General features: G+C 46.1%; 2 protein-coding genes across 4 annotated transcripts in view; one reads left to right on the top strand and one right to left on the bottom strand.

Annotated features, from left to right (window-relative positions):
• Positions 1-10557, top strand: part of ANGEL1 (angel homolog 1) — a 19846-nt gene extending 9289 nt beyond the window's left edge. For all 3 annotated transcript variants that reach the window (XM_068399655.1, XM_068399653.1, XM_068399652.1), the window contains exon 10: positions 595-10557. In XM_068399655.1, coding sequence (XP_068255756.1) covers positions 595-764 — 170 coding nt within the window. In that variant the 3' untranslated portion in view covers positions 765-10557. The remainder of the gene's footprint in view (positions 1-594) is intronic.
• On the bottom strand, positions 7730-23149 carry VASH1 (vasohibin 1). Its single transcript, XM_068399656.1, has 7 exons — positions 22886-23149; positions 17718-17806; positions 16581-16637; positions 15419-15493; positions 13989-14370; positions 13483-13595; positions 7730-12880 (listed from the first exon to the last, which is right to left on the bottom strand). The coding sequence occupies exons 1-7, from the start codon at positions 23147-23149 to the stop codon at positions 12808-12810; spliced, it is 1053 nt and encodes a 350-aa protein (XP_068255757.1). The 3' UTR covers positions 7730-12807.

Here is a 23149-nt window from a genome sequence, read left to right as displayed (position 1 = left end):
TTGTATAAGTATCTTACTTGGGCTTCTGGTAACAGGCAGTCCTAAGTGCTGGGTCCTAAGTTCAAGGCATGGACTTCTGGTCTGACTGAGACTACATGCTGGCCTTAGAAGGTAGTGACTCTAGTTACCTTACAACGGCACCACCTCTCTGCTAACTGAAAGAGGAATCATGTTGATGAAAGGCTGCATGTAAATGCATCCAGGAACTGTCTCAGAGCTGGTTTGGATCATGTCAGAATCAACTTTGGGGAAGAGGTTAGGAATGAAGAGATGAATTCCTCCTCAGGGGAGAATCTGAAGGTATTGCTAGGACTTAGTACCATGAAAGGAACTTCCATGTAAGCAACTGTCTGGTGAATTTAGTATATGCTCGATTCCTGTGCCTTCAAATATATGAAACTGTTGAACAGCAGTATTAGAGGATGCTCACTGCTTTCACACCTAGGCTCAAAGGTGCATGCGGTGTTTGTGCAGGCTGTGTTCATTCATCAGGGAAAGAATAGGAAAGCATTGAGAAGCATCCCTCTGTGAGTGTATAGAGTCAGTCTACAGTACCGGTCTCTGGCTGATGTTTCTTGCCATTTTCTTTGTCAGGTCGCAGGCTGTACCGGGATGGAGCCCTGAAGCTGCTTGGCCGCCTTTCCCTTCTCTCTGAAGATGTCCTGTTGCTGGCAAATGGTTTACCAAATCCTTTTTGTTCATCTGATCATCTCTGCCTGCTGGCTAGCTTTGGCTTGGAAATCTCCAGCCTTGGAGAGGTTTAGTGTTGGTTCCCTTTCCCTAAAGAAAAGCTTTTCTGAATACAGCAGTTGAGGCTCTGGATTGTACAACCCGCTTGCAAGAAAACTTTTTTCCTTATCATGCCCTAAAAGTCCCTTTCTCCCCTCACACCCTCACAAAAAGCAGGGATGGGAGAGTTGGAGTGCTTTTTGCATTGATATTTTGTGGGTCTCTGCAAACTTGAGCTGTGTTCCCAGTGGGCTTCCAGTTGTATTCAGGCATTACCACCTCTTAAAGGGATCCTTGTTCCACTGCTTTGTTTAGCAGATGTTTTAGTGCTGCAGGAACCAACATAACTGCCATGTTTATTTGTCCCTGTGTGAGATCGTCAAGGAGCTGGGAAAGAGAAGGGCAATGCTGCCTACTTCTGGTTAGTTAGTTGCTACCAAGGAGCAGGGGATGTATACACCACTATTCTTCCACACCAAAACAATGGTTCTTGTAATTTCTCAGTGATAGTTTATGCAGTATGATCCTTCCAGGACTAGTTGTCATCTTGCGTTTGAGGGTGTTGGCTCTGCTAACTGCTTGGAAATGGCTTTTACTTAACAATGTGTAAAGGCTGCCTTGCTGGCAGAAGGGTTTGTGTAGTTGAACAGTTTCTACAAGAAGCTGCCTGCTGTGACTAATGGACCAGGGAGTGGGATTGCCAGGAATGGAGCCAGAGGTTCTACAGAGCCACCCTCAGAAGTTCTAGAACTGCAGCAAAAGCCTAGAGGCCTTGGGGAAGGCTCCCTTCCTTTCTAGCAGTCTCAGAACGGTGCCTTGTTTGGCACTTGTAGAAAAAATATTTATGATCCTCCCAGTGAATTATCAGGTGGAAAAAATTATTCTGTAAGGCATGACAACCCCAGGAGGCTGTAGCTCTGGAAGGTCCCAAAAGACAGGTAAAGATGGAAGGCATGTGAGAGGCAGCAGAGCCATCAGATGGAAGAGCTGATACTTGTCACTTGCCCTACTCTTTCTCTGTGCCTTCCCTATTCTGTTCAGCCTGCCAGGGGTCAAATAGCCAACCTGTAGCATCCTCCTGTGCCAGACTGAAGTTCATGCTACTGCCTTTGTCTGGAGCCAGCCATGTTTAAGTAGGACTGACTCCTGTCTCTTGACAGGTGTTGGGAGGGAGGGGAAGGCTGTGTAACTTGGAGCCAGATTGTCAGTCGCTTGGATACCAGTGTACCTTTGGTGTCCTGTCAGTGTACTTTTGTCAGCAGTGGCTTGGCCAGTACAAAAACAATAGAACTGTACCTGTTCCTAGGGCAGATTCCCCACTTGAGCCTGACATTTGGTGCTCAGTGTTTCCATGAGAGATGAGAGCAATGTTGGCGGAAACATTATCAATCATCTGTTCACAAATGAGGCAGGGAAATCTGGCCCCATCTCAGGTTTTGTGGGAAGGTATGAGGAGACTTGAAATATTGTTCTCTCTTCTGGGGCTATATTTGGGGACTTTTCATATTTTAAATGTTACTTTCTTTGTTGAAAAATAAAATTTTTCTAATCAAAGAAAGAACGACAGAGTATCTGCAGCACCTTGTGCTCCTGGCAGCTGAACCCTCTGAGGGCTTGCTCAACAAGGCTTTGCTGGCTGGGATGTGAAAGAGGAGAGGACAAATTAGCTACACAAGATAGTAGTAATGAGAATTGAAGAGAGGGAAGAAGTGGGCCTAGCTGTTGTCTCCCAGCATATCCCCAAATCCCAGAGGTGGTTTATTTGGCATCAGGCTTGTCTTGCAAAGCGGTTTGCGTTCAGGAACCCTTCCCCTCCTCCTAAAGAAAGCAAGTACTGCTGATTCTTACAGCTCACTTCTGTAAACTGTACAGAAACAAGGGGTGTGTGTGGGGATTGTGTTCTGTGCCCATATCATGGTGTAAGGACTGCGTATTCCCTTCTTGCCCCTGCCAGGTGGTGTGGTATTTGCCTGGTGATGTGTGGATGACTTTTGCTACCCCAGTTGGGATAACATGTAGGAGTCTGTATAAGTGAATAGCAATCTGGGGGTGAATAAGTTTGCAGCTTTGCTTGCCCTTAGTTTCACAGGTAATGGTTCTGGCATGGCACTGGTGTTTGTACACGGGGAGGGATGCAGAGCTGTGTATTTCTATGGCTCTGTTTATCTGACAGGTGCAGTAATTTCTGCAAGTACTCTTACTCTGATTTTGTAATTGGTTGTATTTGTAAAGGGAGGGGAGGAAAGGGAAATTGGTGAACTGAGAGCTTTATTTTCTGCCAGTCTTGAAAAGAGGTTGCCAGAAAGCAGCCTGGTTGCAGATAACTCCCACCAGCTGGTAAGATTGTAATAGGAAACTTGGAAGACACTAAAGGTTTAAAAACAACCAACCAAAAGCAAAACAAAAACCGCTGTGATGCATAGTGTTGGCATTTACAACTTTGGCTATCTGCTTCGGTTGTAATTGCTGGCGAGGTCTGATGGTCAATTGATGAGGGGTGTGTGTGTTTGCGTGAAAGCAGCCCTCCTGCCCCACCTATTGAGACCCATATGGTGTGCACAGTACACCATCAGATGAACTGGTTGCCCCTGCACTGGACGAGGCACTCTACCAATCCTGTGATGTAACTGAGGCATAGGAGCTGTGCTTCAACATCACAAGTGCTTCTTCCATTTTATTTAAACCAAAGACTTTACTTTTTTCTTGGGTAACTTGCATGAAGGCATCTCTGAGGGAGGTTTTAAGGTTCCAGCTGTATCTTGCTGGAAAATCTAATGTTCCACAGGCCAAGCTAACGCTTTCTCTTTCAATACATGAAATAGTATGGTATGAACTTGGAACGTTTAAGTTGTTGAACACTGGCTATGGCGTCATGTGCTGAGAAACCCCTCGACAACGCCTGCAAGTCCTCTGATTCTTCTTTCTGAAGGGTAGAAAGCTCCCAGAGGGACCTACAACTCCCAAAGCCCTGGCTCACACATGCTTCCTTGGGCATTCATAGGTGAAACTATTGCAGAAATGCAGGACCATTGCCGGTGACTGCATACAGACACACAAAGGCAGAGTTGAAGAGTTGATCGATGTGGTTGTTTTGACCACTGTCCCTGAAGCTCTGGTATAGAACCCTACAGAGTTGGCCTGTTTCAGGAAAGAAAAAAAAAACCTGTGTTCTAGAGCAATTTGGAGTTAACATCAAATGGATCTGGAGACCTGTGAATGCCTCTGGCTGTGGGGGACTATGGAAGTTTGGAGGTGGGGTGGGTGGAAAGGGTTCCTGCCTCTAAAATAGCGACTGGTATTTAGTTGTAGGGAGAAAATAATGTGTTCTGTGATGCTTTAAAAATAGCACACAGTGATATAAGAGGCTGTGGTAATGAGCAACTCATAGTGGGACACAGAACTAAGATTCCAGATGTAGCTCTTAACACTGTTTCCTGACCTAAACGCTTGCCTAGTTGTCATTAGCACAGCTTTCTGATGAATTACAAAGGGATCTGTAAATGGTTATGAAAGTGGAACAACAGGAATGTCTACTATTCTCAGAAAGGGAAGGTATCATAGAGGTAGGATCATCTACATCATCTTAGTAGTGAGGTAGAGCTCAGGGAGACTGGTGCTTAGGGGAGGGTATGCCAGAGACCACTGGCAGTGTGTATCCATTAGCTGTTGTCAGTCTTCGAAGCTGCAGGAGTGTGCAGCTGTAGAGGCAAACACATACTTGACAAAGTATCTTTGCTAGACAACAGCTTAGATTGCACCACAGCTGCTATGCTGTATTTAGTTACACTATTTAGACAGAAGTTGGACTTCCTTCACTTTCTCAGAGTTTTAAGTTCATCACTTCAGGAGGATGCCCTTTATAATCAGTTTTCCCAATTATAGGGGATGGGAGGAGTGGTAAACAATATAATTGCTGTAGTTTCTTTCCTTTTCTCAATAAATTAAACTTGGCTGCTGCTTGGGGTCATTTTTCTCCGTGCCTTTTCCTTACGAGGTATCTCTCTAGCAGCTGTTTTCCCATGACTGCCGTATCCAGTTATCTTTCTGAGTTACTGATGTTTATTTTTTTCTGTACCTGTATTTCTTCTGTTAAAAGCTGTGGGTAGAATTGTTCAGGGCTAAGTCTTATTATAAATTCAACATTTAAATAGCATCAAGGCATAAGATAGTGGGTTCCCTCACCCCTGAAGAGTTAAGTGGGAGGGCTGTGAACTCTGAAACCAACACTTAGATGGGAATAACCTGTTATATAAAACAAACAAAAAAATGTTTAAGATTTATCATTAGGGCCCTGTATGCCACCTGCTTTGTGAAGCACAGGAGAACTCTGAAATATACTTGACCTTAGTTTCTCTTCTCTGAGGAGTCACTTACAGGCTCTAGGAACAGTTCAGCATCTCAGAGAGAATCTCTTTTGAGAGCAGATCAAGGTATGTGCCCTGCTCCTAATGATACTTGAGAGTTATGTTGGCAAACATTTTGCAAAGCAGGGTGTTGCTACAGTGCAATTTCTTCTCCCATTGCCACCACCTACCTCACTAATGCATGTTTATTGGATGTACTGTTAGGAATTTACAGACATATCATCCGTGGTTCATCCAAATGCAGATGAAGCCTTTTATAGCTCATCTGAAGGAGCAGCACACAAGCCTTAGTGGGATACCGTCTCCTTTCAGTAGGCTTCCTGTTGTGCAAGTTAATTGAATGGCTGGCTATGACCTGATCCTTACCAGACTGCAGCTGCCTAGCCTGTAGTGCTTTCCATAGCGCCATCACGCTGAAATGCTCAAGCTGCATGATCACTGCCATTGAATGTACTATGTCGTATTTCAAAGTATGATACTGAGTTTCTGCAGAGAATTCACCTGCTATAACGATAACCCAGATGACTGATAAAACAGCTGGCATGCCTCAAACTCCTTCCTTTTGTCAGCTGTACGAGTTTGGCTTCTCCTGTCAAGGCAAGTTATCCTCCAGCTTCCACTGAAATGTCATTCTAGTCTTGAAGCTCTTTTTCCTTTTATTTATTTTTAAATTTATTTATTTCAGATCTAGATTGCATATTCTTCTGCTCTAACGGAACAGGCATTCTGTATAGTAGAGCTGGAAAATTTTTCCTAACTTTGGTTAGATAAACAGAGCAGCTTTCAAGGTGCTGAGGTGGCAAATGGGAGAAGGACTAGACTAGATGCTGGCATGTGCTACAACAAAAGATGCATTTGTTCCTTCCAGTCTTTCCTTTTGTACACCAAAAAGACTTGACTTCAAGCCTTAGCAATGTTATTTAGTTTTTTTAGTCTTTTCTTTCTGTATGGAAAGCCTTCTACAGCAGTCTTAAGTTTATTCAGTTATTGGCCACTTTCAGGAGCTACTCCTGCACTGGGGGCAGATGAATGCAGTAGTTATTCTAAAGCTATTCCTCTCCTCCCTTCCTCCCCCAGAGTGAGGTTGGAGATAGGACGGTGGTCACTCTTTGCCAAAATAAAAATATAATCCAGGAAAGCCAACTCAGCTGAGTTAACTGAAGTCTGTAATGGCCTGCTATCCACAGCATGTCATACACCTTTGCCTTCCATAACCCTGCAACCTCTGCAGGAATGGTGCTCTTAAGGCTCAGTCTCACTCTCATGAATGGATTTCTATATGCTTTTAGGCATGTGAGAGCCTTAAGTTTTGCAGTCTTGGGCTTCTCAGTGTAGTAGCTGACTGGGTTTCTCTTACTTTTTTGATTACTGCTTCGCTGAGTTGTGTATCCTTTCCACAATAAAGGTTTTTCACTAAAGTCCAAGTAGCTTATTCTCTAACTAACTGACTTAAAAAACCTAGAACTGCAGGAACCAGCAGTAGCCAAGGGAAAGCCTGATCTAAGAGGGAGCAGAAAGTCTTATTTTTAATCTCAGCTGTGACCAAATCACTGTTTTGCCATTCTCACTCCATTGTCTAGCAATCACCCTGACCTATACATCTAGAGGTTTAGGAGTTACCTGATTTTTGGCAAAATCTGAAAGACATGGGGCAGAGGGTATTTTCAAGCAAGTGTCTGAAGTAGAGGTTTATAGAAGTCACAGCATTTTAGTCTTTTTTTTTTCTGATATTATTAATCCTGAAGTATTTAATAAGGAAGCAAGAAGCCTTTGACTGCTGCTGAAGTCTATTGACAACTCCTGGGCTTATGAAGTGGCTACTTTCTTCTTTTGTGTCTTCATACCATCTACTAGGTGCTGTGCAGTCAATTCCCCTCAGGGCAGAAGCTGTTCATATAATTAACTTAGCTAAGAGGGACTATTGCATGTGCCATTCTCTTTGGAGTAACGGATTAGGGGATGTTTATTCCTTTCCTCTACATGCTGTAGGCTTGCCTACATCCTGGCCCTGGTCCCAGCTATTACTCATTTCCCTAGAGAGAAGGGGTATGCTATGCCTGAAAGACGATAGCCTGAATAAAGTTGGATCCCCCTTGCTGGGAAAATGCACTGAATCTTGCAGCTGACTGTCCTTTATTAACCCAGCATTTGTCTTGAGAACCTGGTGAGGTCATTAGTCTGGAAGGCCACTAAACTACAGACCTTAAGCAGAATTGCTTTTCAGGCTAGGAAGGGAACCTGGATCCTATGTTGAAGACTACAGCAGTGCAAGCAGAAGCTTGTGTTAACCCTTACAGTACTGTTTCAATACTGAAATTTCTGTTGCTGCATCCACTGACTTTTTTTTTTCCATCTAGCCTGACTGATGGCAGTTCAAGAGGAAAAGATGAGTTTTAGCCTTTGCTACACAGCCACATACATACTTCTTACTCTCTGGCAGCTGCCTCTGTGTGTACAGGCATACTCACCTCTTCAGATGATTGAAGGAGAATGAGGGTTCTTCCATGTCCATAGTGTCGCAAGTACAGGGCATCTATACATAATCTGTTTGATACCATCACTCAAGGCTGTGCCTTTGATTTCTCAGCTGACCATCAACGGGAAAGTTTAAATCAGAAAGAAAGACTGTACAGATATCTTGTTTTCTCTGCACAAGCTGAGAGCAGTACAGAGGGAATTTTATTGTTTCAGTGTCAAAGGAAGCAGGAAGAAGTATCAACATGAAGGCTATGGGAAGTGCAGTAAGAACTAAATCTAAATACAAATTCTGTGTTGGCTACATAAGAACACAGAACCACACTGATTAATTACAAAAAGACACACATGATATTGTTCTTAAAGAAAGAAATCTTCCATTTCTTAATTCTGAGCTGTGCCAGTGATAAAGATGTAAATGGTTTTGGAACACCCTATCAATGCTAGAGTAGAATACTGATGTGCATGGAGGGGGGACCACTCTGGTCCCACTAGCACCATCTCAACCCTGACCTGGAGGGAAACTCTGCTCTGCAGAGATTATGGGGAATTCAGTAGCCTTCTGGGCCTAAGTTGAGTTGCTCTTGAGCAGACAGGGCCAGGGCACCACTGAAGGAGAGTGGTTGTGATACAAGTAAACACCTGCTCAGGAGACAGACAAAAATGCTAAATTCCCTAAGAAGTTCAGCTTGGCTGTAGAGGGACCATCTCCACCTTGCTCTGGCAGAGCAAACACCAAGCCAGAATAGCACTTGCTTTCTTAGGTTACGTTATAAATCCATAATGCAGGTCTTAATGTTGACAGGACAACAGTGCAGGACCACTGGACTATGTGGTGTTATTTCAGCCAGACTTGCACACACACAGTACGCATGGGACACAGTGCACCTCCGGCTTGTATCTAGTGCCTGATCATCAGGACCGCTTGAAATACTTCACTTAGAAGGAGCAAGTGGCTGAAGCGACCATCTGAAGTGATTAGCCAGAGCCCCTGGAGCAAGGTCAAGCCCATCTAATCCAGACTCTTGCCCTTTGGCAACAGGAGCATTCTTGTGTTCATTATGATTTCTTAAACTCCACAATTTTAAGGACAGTCATGTTTCAGTCTACACAACACCACACGTGAACCTGCCTTAAGGGGTAGACACCTGATGAAGGCTTTCACCTGAAATACTTAAAAAAAATTCTTCATATTAAGCAGGTCTGATAACAGCAATACAGTTATTGCGTGAACAGAAACTATGTTTCAGCCACAGTTCTGGAGTTATTTATTCTGGTAGATCCAAGCGTACTATGTACTGACCCATACAGTGGCACACAGGTAAAATAGTCAACTGAAAAAAAGCACTCCACTCCCAGCTAAAACACTTGCTAACATACCTTAAGTTCCTAAAGACTCATTTAGCTTATCATATCAGAGTTAAAAAAAAGGGTAGTGTGTCACAGACCAATGGATACCCAACCCCACTGTTTAGTATATGAAGTTTGTATCAGAGTGACACTGTAGCAGAAAGTTTTGTTCACTAATCCATTAAAAAAAATTGCAGTTGGCCAGGTATCGAGGGACTCGTAAAGTATAAAAAGGAACTCTCATTTCAAGGTTTGCATTACATTTAAAATAGTTTCGCTAGTAGTAGGTCAGCATTTGTTCAAGTCTTTCAAAGCTCACCTAGACTTCACATACAACATAGATACTGGTCTATCCATTCCTAGTGTACGGAGGCAGTTCACTTCCACAGAGTTCAGAAGAATTTGTACTGCAGAACAGACATCAGATGAGACCGACTGAACAGTGAAATTTACATGCCACAGCTACATGAGTGATCATATTAATATTTAACATTACGTAATTAATAGGACTCCTCAAGATCCATCTTTTTTTGTTCTGCGGGCACTAAGGAGTATGAGTTACAGTCTAGTTCCTTATTTTCATTCCTTCTCTGTAGCTCTAAAGACTGCAGAAGTGAAAAAGACTCATCTCCAGCCTTTTTTTCCTTATGGTTAAAGGCAGACAGATCAGAAGCCAGAGCAGGTGGGTGAGGGAGGAAAGAAGTGGAAGTGCAAAAGTTCGTCTTTCGTTGTACCCTCAGGTTTCTTATGGCATAAAACTGGATTGCACTAATCCTCTCTGTCACAGGGGGATGCTGTCTTGTTTGTTAGCAAGGAAGCTAAGCTTTGTATCAAAGTGATTCATTTTGTTACAAAAGATGGGGGGAGGAAGAACAAGAAGGGGGGGAATTGTTTGGTCATTTTCCAGTTTTTTGCACCATCTGCTACACTGGAGATACAGAAACAGTAAGGGGCAGGAATTCTACCACACAGAGAAACATAGTAGAAGGCTTGAAATAGTAACCCTAGTAGAGGGCTCATGTCTGCTCCTGTGTCCATCTTGAGAAGTAGTTAACATTAGATACATAAGAAGAATTAAATGCCTCCTAAGGTACATAATTGTGCAACTAAATCTTGAAAGAGGATATTGTCTGGCTACAGCTGAGGATTAAGAGAACTTGAACTCTACCTGTCATTCATTCCTTAAACATCCACTTCCTTTGGATTTCTGAGCTATTGGCCTCAGTTACATCCTGCAGGAAAGAGCTTAATTACCAGGTCAAACAAAGCATTTTGTTTTAAGCCATTCTGCCCTGGTGATCTAACACTGCTGAGCATCCCTTTTGCCCTGCTCTCAAGAAAGCATCATTAGCTTGCAGCTGACCTCTCACTTGCCCCATCTGTTTTGAAGTCTTCCTCTCCCCAACACACTTCCCCTCCTTTCCATCTAAAAAAGGCTCAAGTCTGTCCAGCTATTGAATGTGCTCTGTATGAAGCTACTAATCATTCTCAAGAGCTTTTCAGTTACTCTGAATTAACTAACCAACCAACCAAAGTCATGGTGAGGATGCATCCTAGTTTTATCTAAGTGGCTTTTATAATTTTTTTTCCTGGATTTCATCCACTTTAATAAAACCTGACATTCAGTCTTTCTTGCTGACTGCTGCTTGTATTTATCGTATGATTCACAGTGGCATGTGAACTTTCACTCCACTGCTCAGCAAACATTATGCAAAGGCAGTTTGTGGCTCCCAAGTGATGCATATTATTTACAGGTAACTGTGGTACCTTTACAGCTAACATCATCGTTAGCATCCAGACACTAAATATGTTAATTTACAGCCACACAAAATTGACCAGAGGACACATTCAAATGGGTGCTTAGCTTGCTATTGCTGTCTAGTTTCAAATTGTTGCATGTAGCTGGAGTGCAAGGGTGGGGACAGGTGCTGCCCTGCACTGTGGAAACTGGCATCCTCTTCTGGATTAACCTTCTCTTGGACCAGCAGCAAGTTCTGCCACCTCCCTATGGATTGTCCTCCTGGTTGTACAGCATAGCAGAAAAGTACAGACTACAAAGAGAGCTTGGAAGGACAGACTGCAGTGGTATGGATACAGCGCCTTGCCAGTTACATCACAGTTAAGGATGTACAATTACAAACCTGTAAGGCCTGAGTTAAATCGCTTGTGGGTGGTGCTTCAAGGATTAACACTGCTTTAACTCGACAGAAGAGCTGATTTGTTTGGGGATAAGAACCTGTTCTCTGCCACCAAAATAGCACTGCTTATATGTGGGTGTGGCACAGCAATACTGCAACAAAAAAAACTGGTGGAGCTAAGCTCCATCATATTTCTGACAAGTTCACAGGAAAGAATAAGCCCAGTTCTAACAAAATTAAATACTCAGTATTTCAGAAAGTTTAGCTCCTTGTCAGTGCTGTGATAAAACAAGACTCAGTTTCTCTCGAGGATACTCCCACTCCCAAGCTTGGGTTTTGCATCCCCTAGAGCCATGCAACCACTTCAAGGCCGTGCTGTTCTGACTTCTGGCAACCCCACCGTTTCCAGGCTCTAGGCCTCAAAGAGAGGTCTGACAACACTCCAGATTTCTGACAAGCATGACACTGCTTAATCAGTAGTACAACACTTCCCTGAAAAGAAGCGTAGGAAGAGTCAAGGCTGTAAGTGGGCAAAAAGGCCCAGCCCAGCCCTTTGGGGAAGGCTAGCGTAAGTGGTGCTGTTAAATACTGCAGCTATGCCAAGAGCCAGAGCATAAACATGGCTCTGGGACTGGGGTGGGGAACTACTTTTAGGAGGCTCCAGGCTGAGCTGTCAGGAAAGCAGCTACAATCTCCTCGAGCAGGGCTTCCCACTAACAGGTGTCTGTAACTCTAGCACTAACACTACAGTGAGGAAGGAGCAAGACCCTTGTGGAAAGGAAAAATGCTTGTAAAACCTGTTCACATCATTAAATCCTTCTTTAACTATTTACTCTTAAAACTCGTACCTCAGTGACTGAAGTGCCTTCCGCAAGCTTTCACAGTAGTAGCCACTAGAAGTTAATAAAGAGAAGGCTGATGGAGAGATGACTCAAAGTTCAGGCTTCTCACCAGCCCCTGTCTGCCCCTTCCACCACTGCTGGGATGACTGAGGTTTCTGTGCCTGTTTCCATATGGCAATGGCATAGGCATATCCTGACCCACTCAACCACAGAATGACTTACAGCAACAGTTCACCAGGATCACAGTGGGTAAAGAGGATCATCATCCCACTGTCTGCCCCCTCAGAGACAATGAAATGCTTTGAAATAGGCAGGACTAAACACAGAAGATGTGGTTTCTGCGGATGAGAGGCCCTTGTATGATCAATAAATCAGGCTGAGCAAATTCAGCCCTGTCTCTCACAAGAGCAATGTGTTCATATAACAAAACCAGGAGTTTTTGCGCAAGATGTGGGGGCCATCCCATTCCAGCATCACTTCTCCCTCAGCCCTGCAGGCCTTGCATGGGTTGAAGACTTCTGTGCAGACAGGGAAGAAGTACTGTCGACAAGATGCTTCATCAACTTGCTGTCAACGCAAAAAAATTGATAGCAAGTCTGCTGACCCCACTCACTTCACATTCTTCCTGCAGCAAACTCCCACCAAAGTACAGATCTTTTTTATTTTTTTTAAAAAATACTTGTTTCAGTGAATTAAGATGGACACCTCTCCGAGAAACAGGCAGGTGAATCCTCTGGGACCCATGGGATCCAGCTCTGGGACTGGCCCACTAGGAAGTACCTGGGAAGATCAGCACTCTGTTCCGCTCCCACTCCCGTCCCCTTTGTCAGAATCACTGCAGGTGGATCCAGGTCCCAGTTGTGGCCAGCAAGAAGTCTGTGGAGCCAGGCACACAAGGCACAGCTCTGTTCACACCCGGATCTGGTACCCATTGAGGTCTGGCATGGCTTTGGAATCGGCAGGCTTCTTCTCAGCAGACGGCCTGTGAGCAAAGAGGGCAAGAACCATTCAGAAACTGTTTTTTCCGTCAGGAGGTGCTGTACACCAAGATGGCAGCACAGGAAAAGGTACAGGAAAGCTTCAGACTTATCCAACACTATTGAGGGCAGGATTATTCTGCAGCCTCCAGTAACTCTCCCAATGATCTCCACAGAAGAGAATGCAGGTTAGGAAGAGTACAAAGTCCACTCTGGTACCCTAGATCAGTTTCAGGAAAACAATCTCACTGACAGCAGTGTAATTTTTGGAATCATTTTGGGGCACAGGTCTGTGAGATACCAGAGCTCAGGCCCCTGCGTAAGGTTAAGTATCAGCTACTAAGATCACTGTCTGTTTGAGCTACCTTCCTCCTCCCTGCCAAAACAAACAAACAAACAAAAACAGCTGTCCCCCCACTCCTCAAGCACTGGTAAACTCACAAAGGCACAGACTGGGGAAGAATGCTACTGCAGGTCAGAGAAGCATTCCCTGTTATAAAGAACCCCAGTAAGACATCAGAAGGATCCAAAACCAGACAGCAAGGTGGAGTCTGGGAGTAAAACAGAGATGCTCTACATAGGTCTCCTGCCCAGCAGCCCCACTCACCGTCGGTCCCCACGGCTGTTGCGCCGATGGGGGCTGGCCTGACCTCTTTGTGGGGAGGAGACATCTTTCTTTCTGTCCTTGGTGGGAGATGGTGGCCCAGTTCCTTTGCCAATCTGCCAGAAAAATTAAAGAGCAACATGAGCAGAAAACCAATGCGAGTAGTAACTAGAAAACACAAAGCCTAACAATGATTAATTATATGGGAATAAAAGACAGAAAGGCAAGGCAAGTGCATCAAAAATGCAAAAGCCAGAAAAAACAAGCTACAGAGACAGCTATGGCTCCAAGGACTGTATACAGTCCAAGCTAATCGCAACTGCAGTACTGCACGAGCGTCCATTAGGGAACCAGCCTGTATACAAAGGGAAAGAGCCCCCATCCTCCAATTCACCCTCTACTCCACCACCATCTAGAAGAGCCTCCTGCCACTTCATTCCCCCAGCACATCATCAGCAGGCAAGACAGTGGATGTAGCAGTGAACTACTTCTCCATCCTTGATGCTTACCTTCAGCCTCATATCACGGGCATGTCTCTCAAGCTCTTTGCGGAAGTCTTCTCGGGTTAGCTTGTCTAGATCCAGGATGGAGTGCTTCCACTCAATCTGCTCCACACTGTGTGGGTCATGGGACACACAGTGGCCCAGCTTCACCTTTTTGAGAGTGTGCCAGCAACGGCGATATGCCTCCTCAAAGTCAAAGATGAGTTCGCTCAGTGTGCGGAAGACAGGTGCTTTGTACATGAGCTCCTCACGTCGGCTGATGCCCAGTGCCCCATAGCGGCCTCCAAAGTTCACCCCCAGCACAATGTGTCGGAAGTAGTTCCCTGAGAAGTGGGTTTTGAAGCTGATGGGGAAACGGTCCAGCGTGGTCATGTTGTTGGTGAGGTAACTGACAGCAGCCACTATTCAGGAAACAAGCAGTGATACCATTTTCTTGACAAGATCCTTCCTTCCTGCTCCAAACCCTTCCCGCCTGCTCAGCAGACTCTCCACTGATTCAGGCATCACACAGGCAGGATTTGTTCTCCAGATCAAGAGTCCAGCTCATTGCAAGCTGCCCTACTTTCGTGTGGGTCATGGGGAAATGAGACTTGGCCTCTTCAAGAAGACAGTCAACAAAGGGAAGTTAATTTCAAGGCAGTTTTGTGATGCAGAAGTTGCAGTGCTAACACCTCAAGTGTACTGTATTCCATAGCTCCCAAACTGTTAATGCTGTAGCATGATTCCTCAGTTTGTTTTAATCTGTTTTACGAGCTACTATTTCACACACAAACTGAGGAACCTTTAGGACAAAATACTCATCAGACTGCCCTTCTGAACCATCCACTTGCCATCTCTGGCCCTCCAAGTGGCTTTGCCAATGTGCATCAAGAATCTATAGCCCAAGTGACACAGACTAAGCCTGGAAGATAGCTAGGAAAGACGTGTACTTAAAGACGACACATCTAGAATTACTAAAGGTATTGCCTAAGCTGGCAGGCAGTGTTAGACATAATAGTAAAGTGACATACACCATAATTAGAAGTTGAGGGTAATCCCTAACTTTTTTTAATGCAGAACACATGCAAGCAACATTGCAGTAAGCGAACAATCATACCCACAAAGGACTTCCCAACCTAACTCTAGCTAATATTTTTGCCCCTCTTTAGATGTTCCTTAGATTCTTCCTTTATCTTTTATTCACTTGTAGAGTTGTCCAGAGCAGCATCACCCTTCTTGGGAAAGGTGGAGCAACTCTGAAGAACTAGTTCTGATATTTCAGAGAATTGCTTGGATTTGGATTTTATTGGTGGGTTTTTTTGGGAGAACTGGGGAGGGAAAACAGAGGGATGTGGGGCTTGGTGACAATATTATCAGCAGCCTCAAAGCATCATAAGAGAGCAGAGGAGAAAACACAAGGATGGGCAGACATGCACAATTCCACAAGGAAAGGATACATTCCCAGGATCACAGCTTCCAGGCATTTTATTGGCAGGGCCTCTTTGGTCATTTCTTTGGCCAGGTCCATCAGCCTGCAGAGTGGGACAAGGGAAAGATGAGGACAGTTAGAGGGCTTGTGCTATGCAAGTACGGCCAGTTCAGCCCTTTTGCACTATATATGCAAGGCAGGTTTCCAGGAGAGAAGGTGGCCCGCTGAGGACAGGGAACAGAAACAAATATCTTCTTTAGGAAGATACTAAATCCAAACCAGGTCTCTACCACGTGCTGTCACTGCTTACAAGTAACAACCTCCAGTGAGCTACAGCAAAGCTGCCTACTAGGCCAACCTCTGTTCTCAGGGAGACCAGTGCACTTGGCTCAGTGAGTTCTGGATGGACACCAATGTGACCCCAAGCAGAAGCCTCAAAGGACCAAGAGCCAGCAATGTTTGCCTCACAAGGCTCAAGGATGGTGAAATCCTCTTCTCTGGTATCAACCCTACCCTCTGTTGAACAAGTACTGTGGGGGAGACATTGCACTGATTACAACACGAGACATTTGGGGTCACATAAATCTATGGACTAGACACCAGTAAGACACCAGTCTTGGGAGACTCTCAATATGCCAGCAAAGAGAGTCAACGAACATCAGGTGCTTATCTCCAGGAACTTATGGGGCACAGCTCTTCCCAAAATCTGCAGTCAGGAGAATCCTCTTTCTCCTTCAAAGTATGAGACACCAAAAGCTTAGTGAGACTAGATTCTGCAAAGGCAGTCACAGGAGCTATGAAGTTAGACCTGGAAAGATACTTGGCTTTTACGAAGCTTGTTTAGGTCAGGACCTAATTTCAAAATCCATCAAGTTCATATTGTTATATTCCAATTAGAAACAGGCAGAATCTGCACATCTTTGAGATACATTCATGTTATTTTACTGGGTTTACTGATTCATGACAACAAAACCTACTCTTGTCCTTGAGAAAGGCCAGACACAGCTCTACCCAGCCGTGCCCCAGGCAACAGACAATAAAGTCACCTGAAGTAGGATGGAGTTGCAGTACTGAAAGCCCTGAATGCCACCTAGACCTTGGCCAGGGGATGGAAGAAAAAGCAGTGGGTGTAGCAAGGCCCCAACATCTTAAAGCAAGGATTAAATGCTGTAGGGGCTGACAGCACTTACCCAGTCAGAGGTCTGCTCTTCTTAATCTCAAAGAATTGTGTCCCAGTGTGATTGTACCTGGAGGCAAGAAGTTAAGGGCTTGGCAGCTTGGAAAGTAAAGTTTGAAGAAAACGTGTCTGAAGAACTGTTGTGTTACTATTCTCACAGCAAAATCACAATCCCACAAATATAACATCAACGCAAGGAAGTCCCCACCTCCCTCGCCTGCATTTCTCTCATTTGTAGTCCCTCCTTAGTTCCACTGTATTTCCTTCTTGTCAATTCTTCTTTTTCTCCTCTCCACACACAGGTTTCCACTCCATTTCCCAAAGGTCCATGCTAACAGCACATGTTCTGCTCAGCTTTCCAGTTACCAGGGCAGAACAAAGTCTGATAGATCTCTGCCTGCTCCGGTCTGCACAGAACATTGAAACATTCATGGTACCTCTTTTTAAGACTAGGACCCAATCCAGAGTACAACCACCTTAGATGGGTGAGAGGTGCCAAAAGCTCTGCCGCCTTACCTTGTTTTAGGGCTGAAGCCAGAGCTAGCTCTGTATCTCATCAGAAAGATTAGACTGTGCTTGCATGGCACATACCTGCTGTCCAGCACAACAGGGATGGAGAAATCTCATTCCCAGGACACAGTCACACAGGCAGCTCTGCATGTAAAGGGGCAGGATACCACAGATGCACAAAAGCAGGGTGGCTGGCTGTCCTTTAGACAGCTACAGAGAAGTGTTCGAGTAGGACGACCTGAGAGGCAGTTTTCTCACTACCGCAGCTCACCCGTGCCTTAACAGTGAGGTGACACAGTTTGTAGTCTGTCTGAGACACGGCTGTCAGGGTCTCAGATATGCAAGTTTTTAACGAAATGGCACTGTAAAGCCACTGACTAGAAGGGTGGGTAGTGGGAAAAGGCCCTTGACACACGCTCGCTTGTTACATGGAGTGAACAGGATCAGAAGGTAACTTGGGCAGAAAAGAAAATAAGCATACCATCATCCGAAGTCCAGCTTCCTGTTTTCAGGGAGCAAGTTTCAGTTCCCTTCCAGCTACAATAGAATGAGTTTCTCTGTTCATCACAGGGAAAGAAAGTCCCCTTGCTCCCTCTTCCTGGGTTATCACACCAGTGACTACAGTAACAGTAAAGGATACTGAAGCTCCCTGATGTAGCGCTGTACAGCTTCCAGGCGCTCAGGGACAGGGGTGGACGGCTGGAACACAGGCACACTTGGTATGGGAATCTGAAATGAGAAGCAGAACATAAGTCACTGCTTCCAAACCTCTCCTCTTGCTGAACTCAGTGGCACGTAGCTAGAGGGAGCATGTTCCTCTGAAACCACCCTTTTCCTGCCCAGAGTGACCACACCAGGAACATTCCTCTGTTCCCACACTGAAAACTGGGAAGGGATTCAGAATGAAGCACCACCACAGAGCTGCAAGAGAAACTGTGTGAAAGGGTCCTGCATTTAGGCAATGCTACATTGGAAGAATTAGATAAAATTAACTGACAAGGCAAGATGCGAGACAGGAAAGCTATCACCTGACGGAGCTTAGCCTTATTTGAGTATGCAGACTGGAAGGCACAAAACAAAAAGAAGAGAAGGAGAGAGAGAGTCAAAAACAGAGAATGAGCTTCCCCAAAGCCACCAGAGCATGGAACAGTCCTGTAAGCAAGAGTATAAAGGTCCCTCACTGCCTCCTGGCATCTCAGGTGAGTTGGCACTGACTAGGACACAGGCTTGGCAGCATCATGACTCCCCCCCGTGCAGCATCCATTGTTTTGAATTACATGGTCAGAGAAGGACTTCTGAAAGTTCACCATTCAGACTGCTGTCCCATTCTGAGGCCTCGGCCTTATGGGTCCAGTCCGATTTTCCTCACCATTTGCTCCACAGGGAATAACTGCAGCCTTGTCAGCAGCTGAGAAAATGTGTCTAAGGAGAGAGAAGGGTCCTGTCCAGGACAAATATAAGACCCAAATTTGCTGTAACTGACAAGCTTGGAGAAATAGCCCAGCATTTTCCCTCTGAAGGATAGCTCATGCCTTGCACACACACCTCTGATACCAGACTGCAGCTTTTCATAGCAGTTTGGTTTTTAGCATTTCAGTTCCTCCTCAGACTTCGCCCAGAGCTAGGGTATCCCCAGCTAAGAAAGTGTGAGTCAGAACCAGATCTTCCTTTGGGCTTTCCACTCTGCTGTGCACAACTGCCTCTGCTGACCACGGTTTTGTAGCCAGCAGTGCTGCTTGGTCACTCATCACCCTCCATGGGTATTTCTGTGGCTACTCGTTTCCATACCTCCTCCTTCTGCCCTGGGTTGGCACAAGTGACTGGGGAACCAGGTCAGGCATCTGAACCAGCTGAAAGCCAAGCCAGCAAGCAGTAGTTTTCAGTCAGATCAGTTCCCTGTCCTGGTCTGCCACATGGTTGCACTCCGCTTGTGCGCGCACAGCACAGGGGCCAGAGAGTGCTTAACCTTGAGAGATGGGCTGTCACTGCCTCTGGAAACCATAATCTGTAAGTGATTTTCAGTCTAGCTCCAAACACCATCAGCAAGTAAATGCTGAGCTAAACTCAGTCTCTGTCCGTTTTCTCTCCTGTGTTTTGATCTTTCTTTTATTTTTTTCTTGGAAAACCAAGTAGCACCATTTGGCCACTGGTACCCATTTTCCTAGCACCTCTTGGAGGTGCCGATTGCCATCTCCAGTGCCTCATTTCCGTACCCTGCTTGGAGCAAGCAGACGCACCGGCTGGCTCGCTTGCGGGAGACAGCATAGGAACGGCAGGAGCAGATGTGAAACTGGGATGTGAGCAGGGAAGGCTCCAGAGTGTGGCACAGGGATGGAGCCGTCTCTGGAACTGCACGAGCTGAGTCAGTTTGGATGCTGTGAGCTGACACACTGAGTCATAGGAAATCATTTCAGGCAGAAACAATGAAAGAGGTAACAACCAGGACAGGCTGACTATTTAACTTTGCTTCATTTCTTCAGCATGGAGATTTTCATGCTTTTTGAGTGGAGACAGATGGATTAAGTGCATGTTGACAGCACAGACTAATGATTCTGGGTAGTTACTCCTCCCTTTACTAGTACAGACCCCCAGATCCCCTTTTCCTCAAAGGACTGTGCAACATGGAGACAGTGTGATGGCAACCAGTTCAGCAGGGGCTAGTTAATGCAGAAGAGCTTCCTGCACCTCAAGTAATTAAACTGATGAAAGTACAGTGTGCTCTCTCTCGCAGATCTGGGCCTGCAGCCCAGACTGGGCTACGGTTTCTTTTGCATTAGGTCTATAGCATTTTAATGGGGCAATAGAAGCAGGAGGAGAGGAATAAGGTCTCCATCCTTCAATCCCACACTGACAGGATGGGAGACCCTAATGCTTTGTTCTTAGCCAGCATCATCCACTGCACATCTCAGAAGGGCTATGAATATTAGGCAGTCTTTACAATCCTCCAGAAAGCAGAGAGGAATTTATTTGTAACAGAAAAGAGAGGAAATCAAATCTGTTTTGCTTTCCCTTTAGTTATTCTGAAAGCTGGAGAGAGAGCTAGGAAGAGAGCCCAGATTTCCCAGAACACATACCTCTGCCAGGCTTAGCAGGCTGTTTGAACACATCCTTGGTCCCTCATCACCTGTGTGAGGGGTTGCATCACCCCACTCCTAGATTCACACACCCCGGCAGGCTGGCTATATGCATGGGATTGGGACTCTGCTTTTAGAAAGGGGATCCCAAGAACAACAGAGATTTTCATGTACTAAGTGGGCCATGCTGTACATGAGGCAAAGCAGATGGGAGCAAGGCACAGACAAAGCTCCACCCTTATCCATATCACAGAGGTGCTTTTTTGGCCAGCCTAGTTTAGCAACAATTTCTTTTATGGTGCTCATATGTATCCAAGCACCTCCCTAATCTTCCTTTTGCAAGCAACAGGGGAGCAATACCAATCTCAGTTGTTAGCCTGACTAAAGAAACTGGATTTTCCCCCTCTCTCTCTATGAACCCATTAGAAGCAACTCTTCCTGTCTTTGCCCTCATAACCACCTCATTTAAAAACCATGGTTTCTTAATGAGGCAAGCACACATCACTTTGTATTTCCGGTGTGCACCCATTTGATGGTCCCAGCAGCTCCAAGCAAAGCAATACACCACCGTGTTGCTAGAAGGGAAACAACCTACAGGAGGGTGGCACTCCCAAGCCTAGCATCCATGGCCCATCAGCTATGTCCTGCCACCGTGTCACAGCTCACTCGATGCCCACTCACCCCAAATCTGCTGGAAGGAAATGGAGACCAGGGGAGATCTCTGAGCTCTCACACCCCAGTGAAAGACACAGCCCCTGCAGCTGATCTGTGAACATATTTATAAAGTCTGATCACAGCCTCCCGCAGTCATCATTTTACGGTATTTAGTTTTTGGACAACTCTTCTGAGTGTTATTTCCCCCAACACCCAATACTGTTTACCATTCAAGGCCAAAAATTTTGGAGTGGGCAAACCACTGCCCAATTCCCAACACCTAAAAAGGCCTATTCACCCTCCACACGTGGAGAGTACCTGGCTTTTCAAAGGAGCCAGCCCTGCAGAGTACACTCATTGCCCTAATTCTCATCTGTTGCATCAGCCATTCAAAGAAACTTGACGGCACGGAGATGCCCTCAAGGATAAAAACACATCCCTAGAGGGGAAAAGGAGCTAGGGAAACAGAGCCCAACCATCCCTGTTGCTTCCTGCATCCCAGCATCCTCTCAGCTGCGTGCCTGGTGAGCTTGGGAATGGGATCTCCGATTGCAGAGCGCTGAATAGAGTTTATAGATCAGTTCCCAGGGGTGGTAGCAGATGCCAAAACAAATGGATAGCCCAATTTCACCTGTTATTGCAAGTGCTCATACCACTTGTCCCCCCGAACTGTAACCTTTTGGCACCAAGACTACAAAGTGAGAACAGTGGAAGTACTTCACATTAAGACCAAACCCAGAGACTGAACACTGTATTTCCCTCCCCTCATGCACTGGACTGTTGTTTGTGAACTTCTTTCTCCCATTTCCCTCACCTCTCCTGGCCAAATTTCCTGACCAAAAGGCTGATTAAGTAGTGTGTGTTCTGATTGATCTGAAACACGTTTTCAGCCTTCACCCAGGCTCAAGACAAAGTCAGAGGAGAGGAAGGAAATCTGAAAAGGAAGGAAAAGTCTAGTGGGGTTAGAACAGGGAGTGTAATCAGGTTTCAGGATTTTTTCTGGTTGCTGCCACAGGTGCCTATAGCTCTGCACTGCACAAAGGATGTTACATCACATGCTTCTCCAGAGTTCCTCATGGGAAGCAGTACTGATTGCCTGTGTACTATGTAATAGCATGTTCTTGCATACTTCAAATTACCTTCCCAAGGAGGCAAGTCCTTGCTAAAAAAGCCTGAGCAGAAAAAAACTTCATCTTTTTGTATTTGAATTCCCTCTGTTAGCGTGATGGGAATACTCTCATAACCCGCCAATGGAGTGACACCCCAAATGTTTGCAGTGTCTTTTGTTCACAGGATGCCAATGAAAGGGGAAGATTTTTTTCTGGCTGAGGTGCAACACAGATAGCAACAATCACAAGAATTCACATGCAGATGTTTCACTATTTCAGAAGGGCACAAGGTTATGTGAAATAATCACTGGTTCCTCTTTTTGTAGAGTTCTCTGCAGCAAGGCCAGGAACGTGCTTGGAAATCACATAAGCTGACCCTACACCAGCAACAAGCTCTGCGAACGTTCGCTAACTCCTCTTAAAACTCTTTGGCATCAAGAGTGTCTTTTCTGACAGACACCGTTCTGTGCAAGAATGCCTTTCGGCGTGGGAGACTACCCAAATCTAATTTCTTCTGGTTCAAAGACTCACCTCTGCCTATCTCACGTACCACCTCAAGTATTTGGACTCTTCTGAATTTAACTCCCCTCATCGTTTCATCATTTATCCAGTCTTCCTCTTTAGGGCAACCCACCTCCCTCCCAGGGGGCTCGCACATTAGCCATCCGAAGCCTGTGTTCCAGCAAGGCCTCAGAAGAAGAGGGTGCTGCCGGCGCCCCAGGGCAGGGTAGAGCCCCGCAGACACCCTCCCGCACTCCGAGTTAGAGCACCGCCGGTGGCCCTGTTCCCGAGGGATCCCTCCCGAGCTGAGGAGCACGGCCGCCAAGGGGGGCAGGTGAGCGACCCCTCCCAGTGAGATGCCACCGTTTCGCCTCTTCCCTTCGTGCGCCCCGCAGGGGTCAGCCCGGCCCGGCCCGGGCGCTGCCGCCGGGACCCCGCGCTGCACCAGCCCCGGGGGGGGGGAACCTCACCTTGGGCAGGTCGGCGGCGCCGCGGATCCTCTGCGCCACCCGCTCCCCCTCGGGGTGGATCCTGCTCACATGCCGCCACATCCGCTCCCAGGTGGGCTCGTCCACGGGCAGCCCGCCGCGGTTGACGAAGAAGGGGACGCCGCCGTCGCGGAGATCCTCCTCACCCTCCTCCTCCTGCTGCTCCTCGTCCCGCGGCGCCGCCGCCTCGCCGGACGGGGGGTGCCTGGCGGCGGCCGCGGCCCCGCCGCCCCCCGGCGTCGGCAT

This window comes from Nyctibius grandis, chromosome 4 (assembly GCF_013368605.1).
Source record: "Nyctibius grandis isolate bNycGra1 chromosome 4, bNycGra1.pri, whole genome shotgun sequence".
NCBI classification, from domain to species: Eukaryota; Metazoa; Chordata; class Aves; order Nyctibiiformes; family Nyctibiidae; genus Nyctibius; species Nyctibius grandis.
The sequence above is the reverse complement of the archived record's forward strand: the minus strand, read 5'-3'. Positions and strand labels throughout refer to the sequence as shown.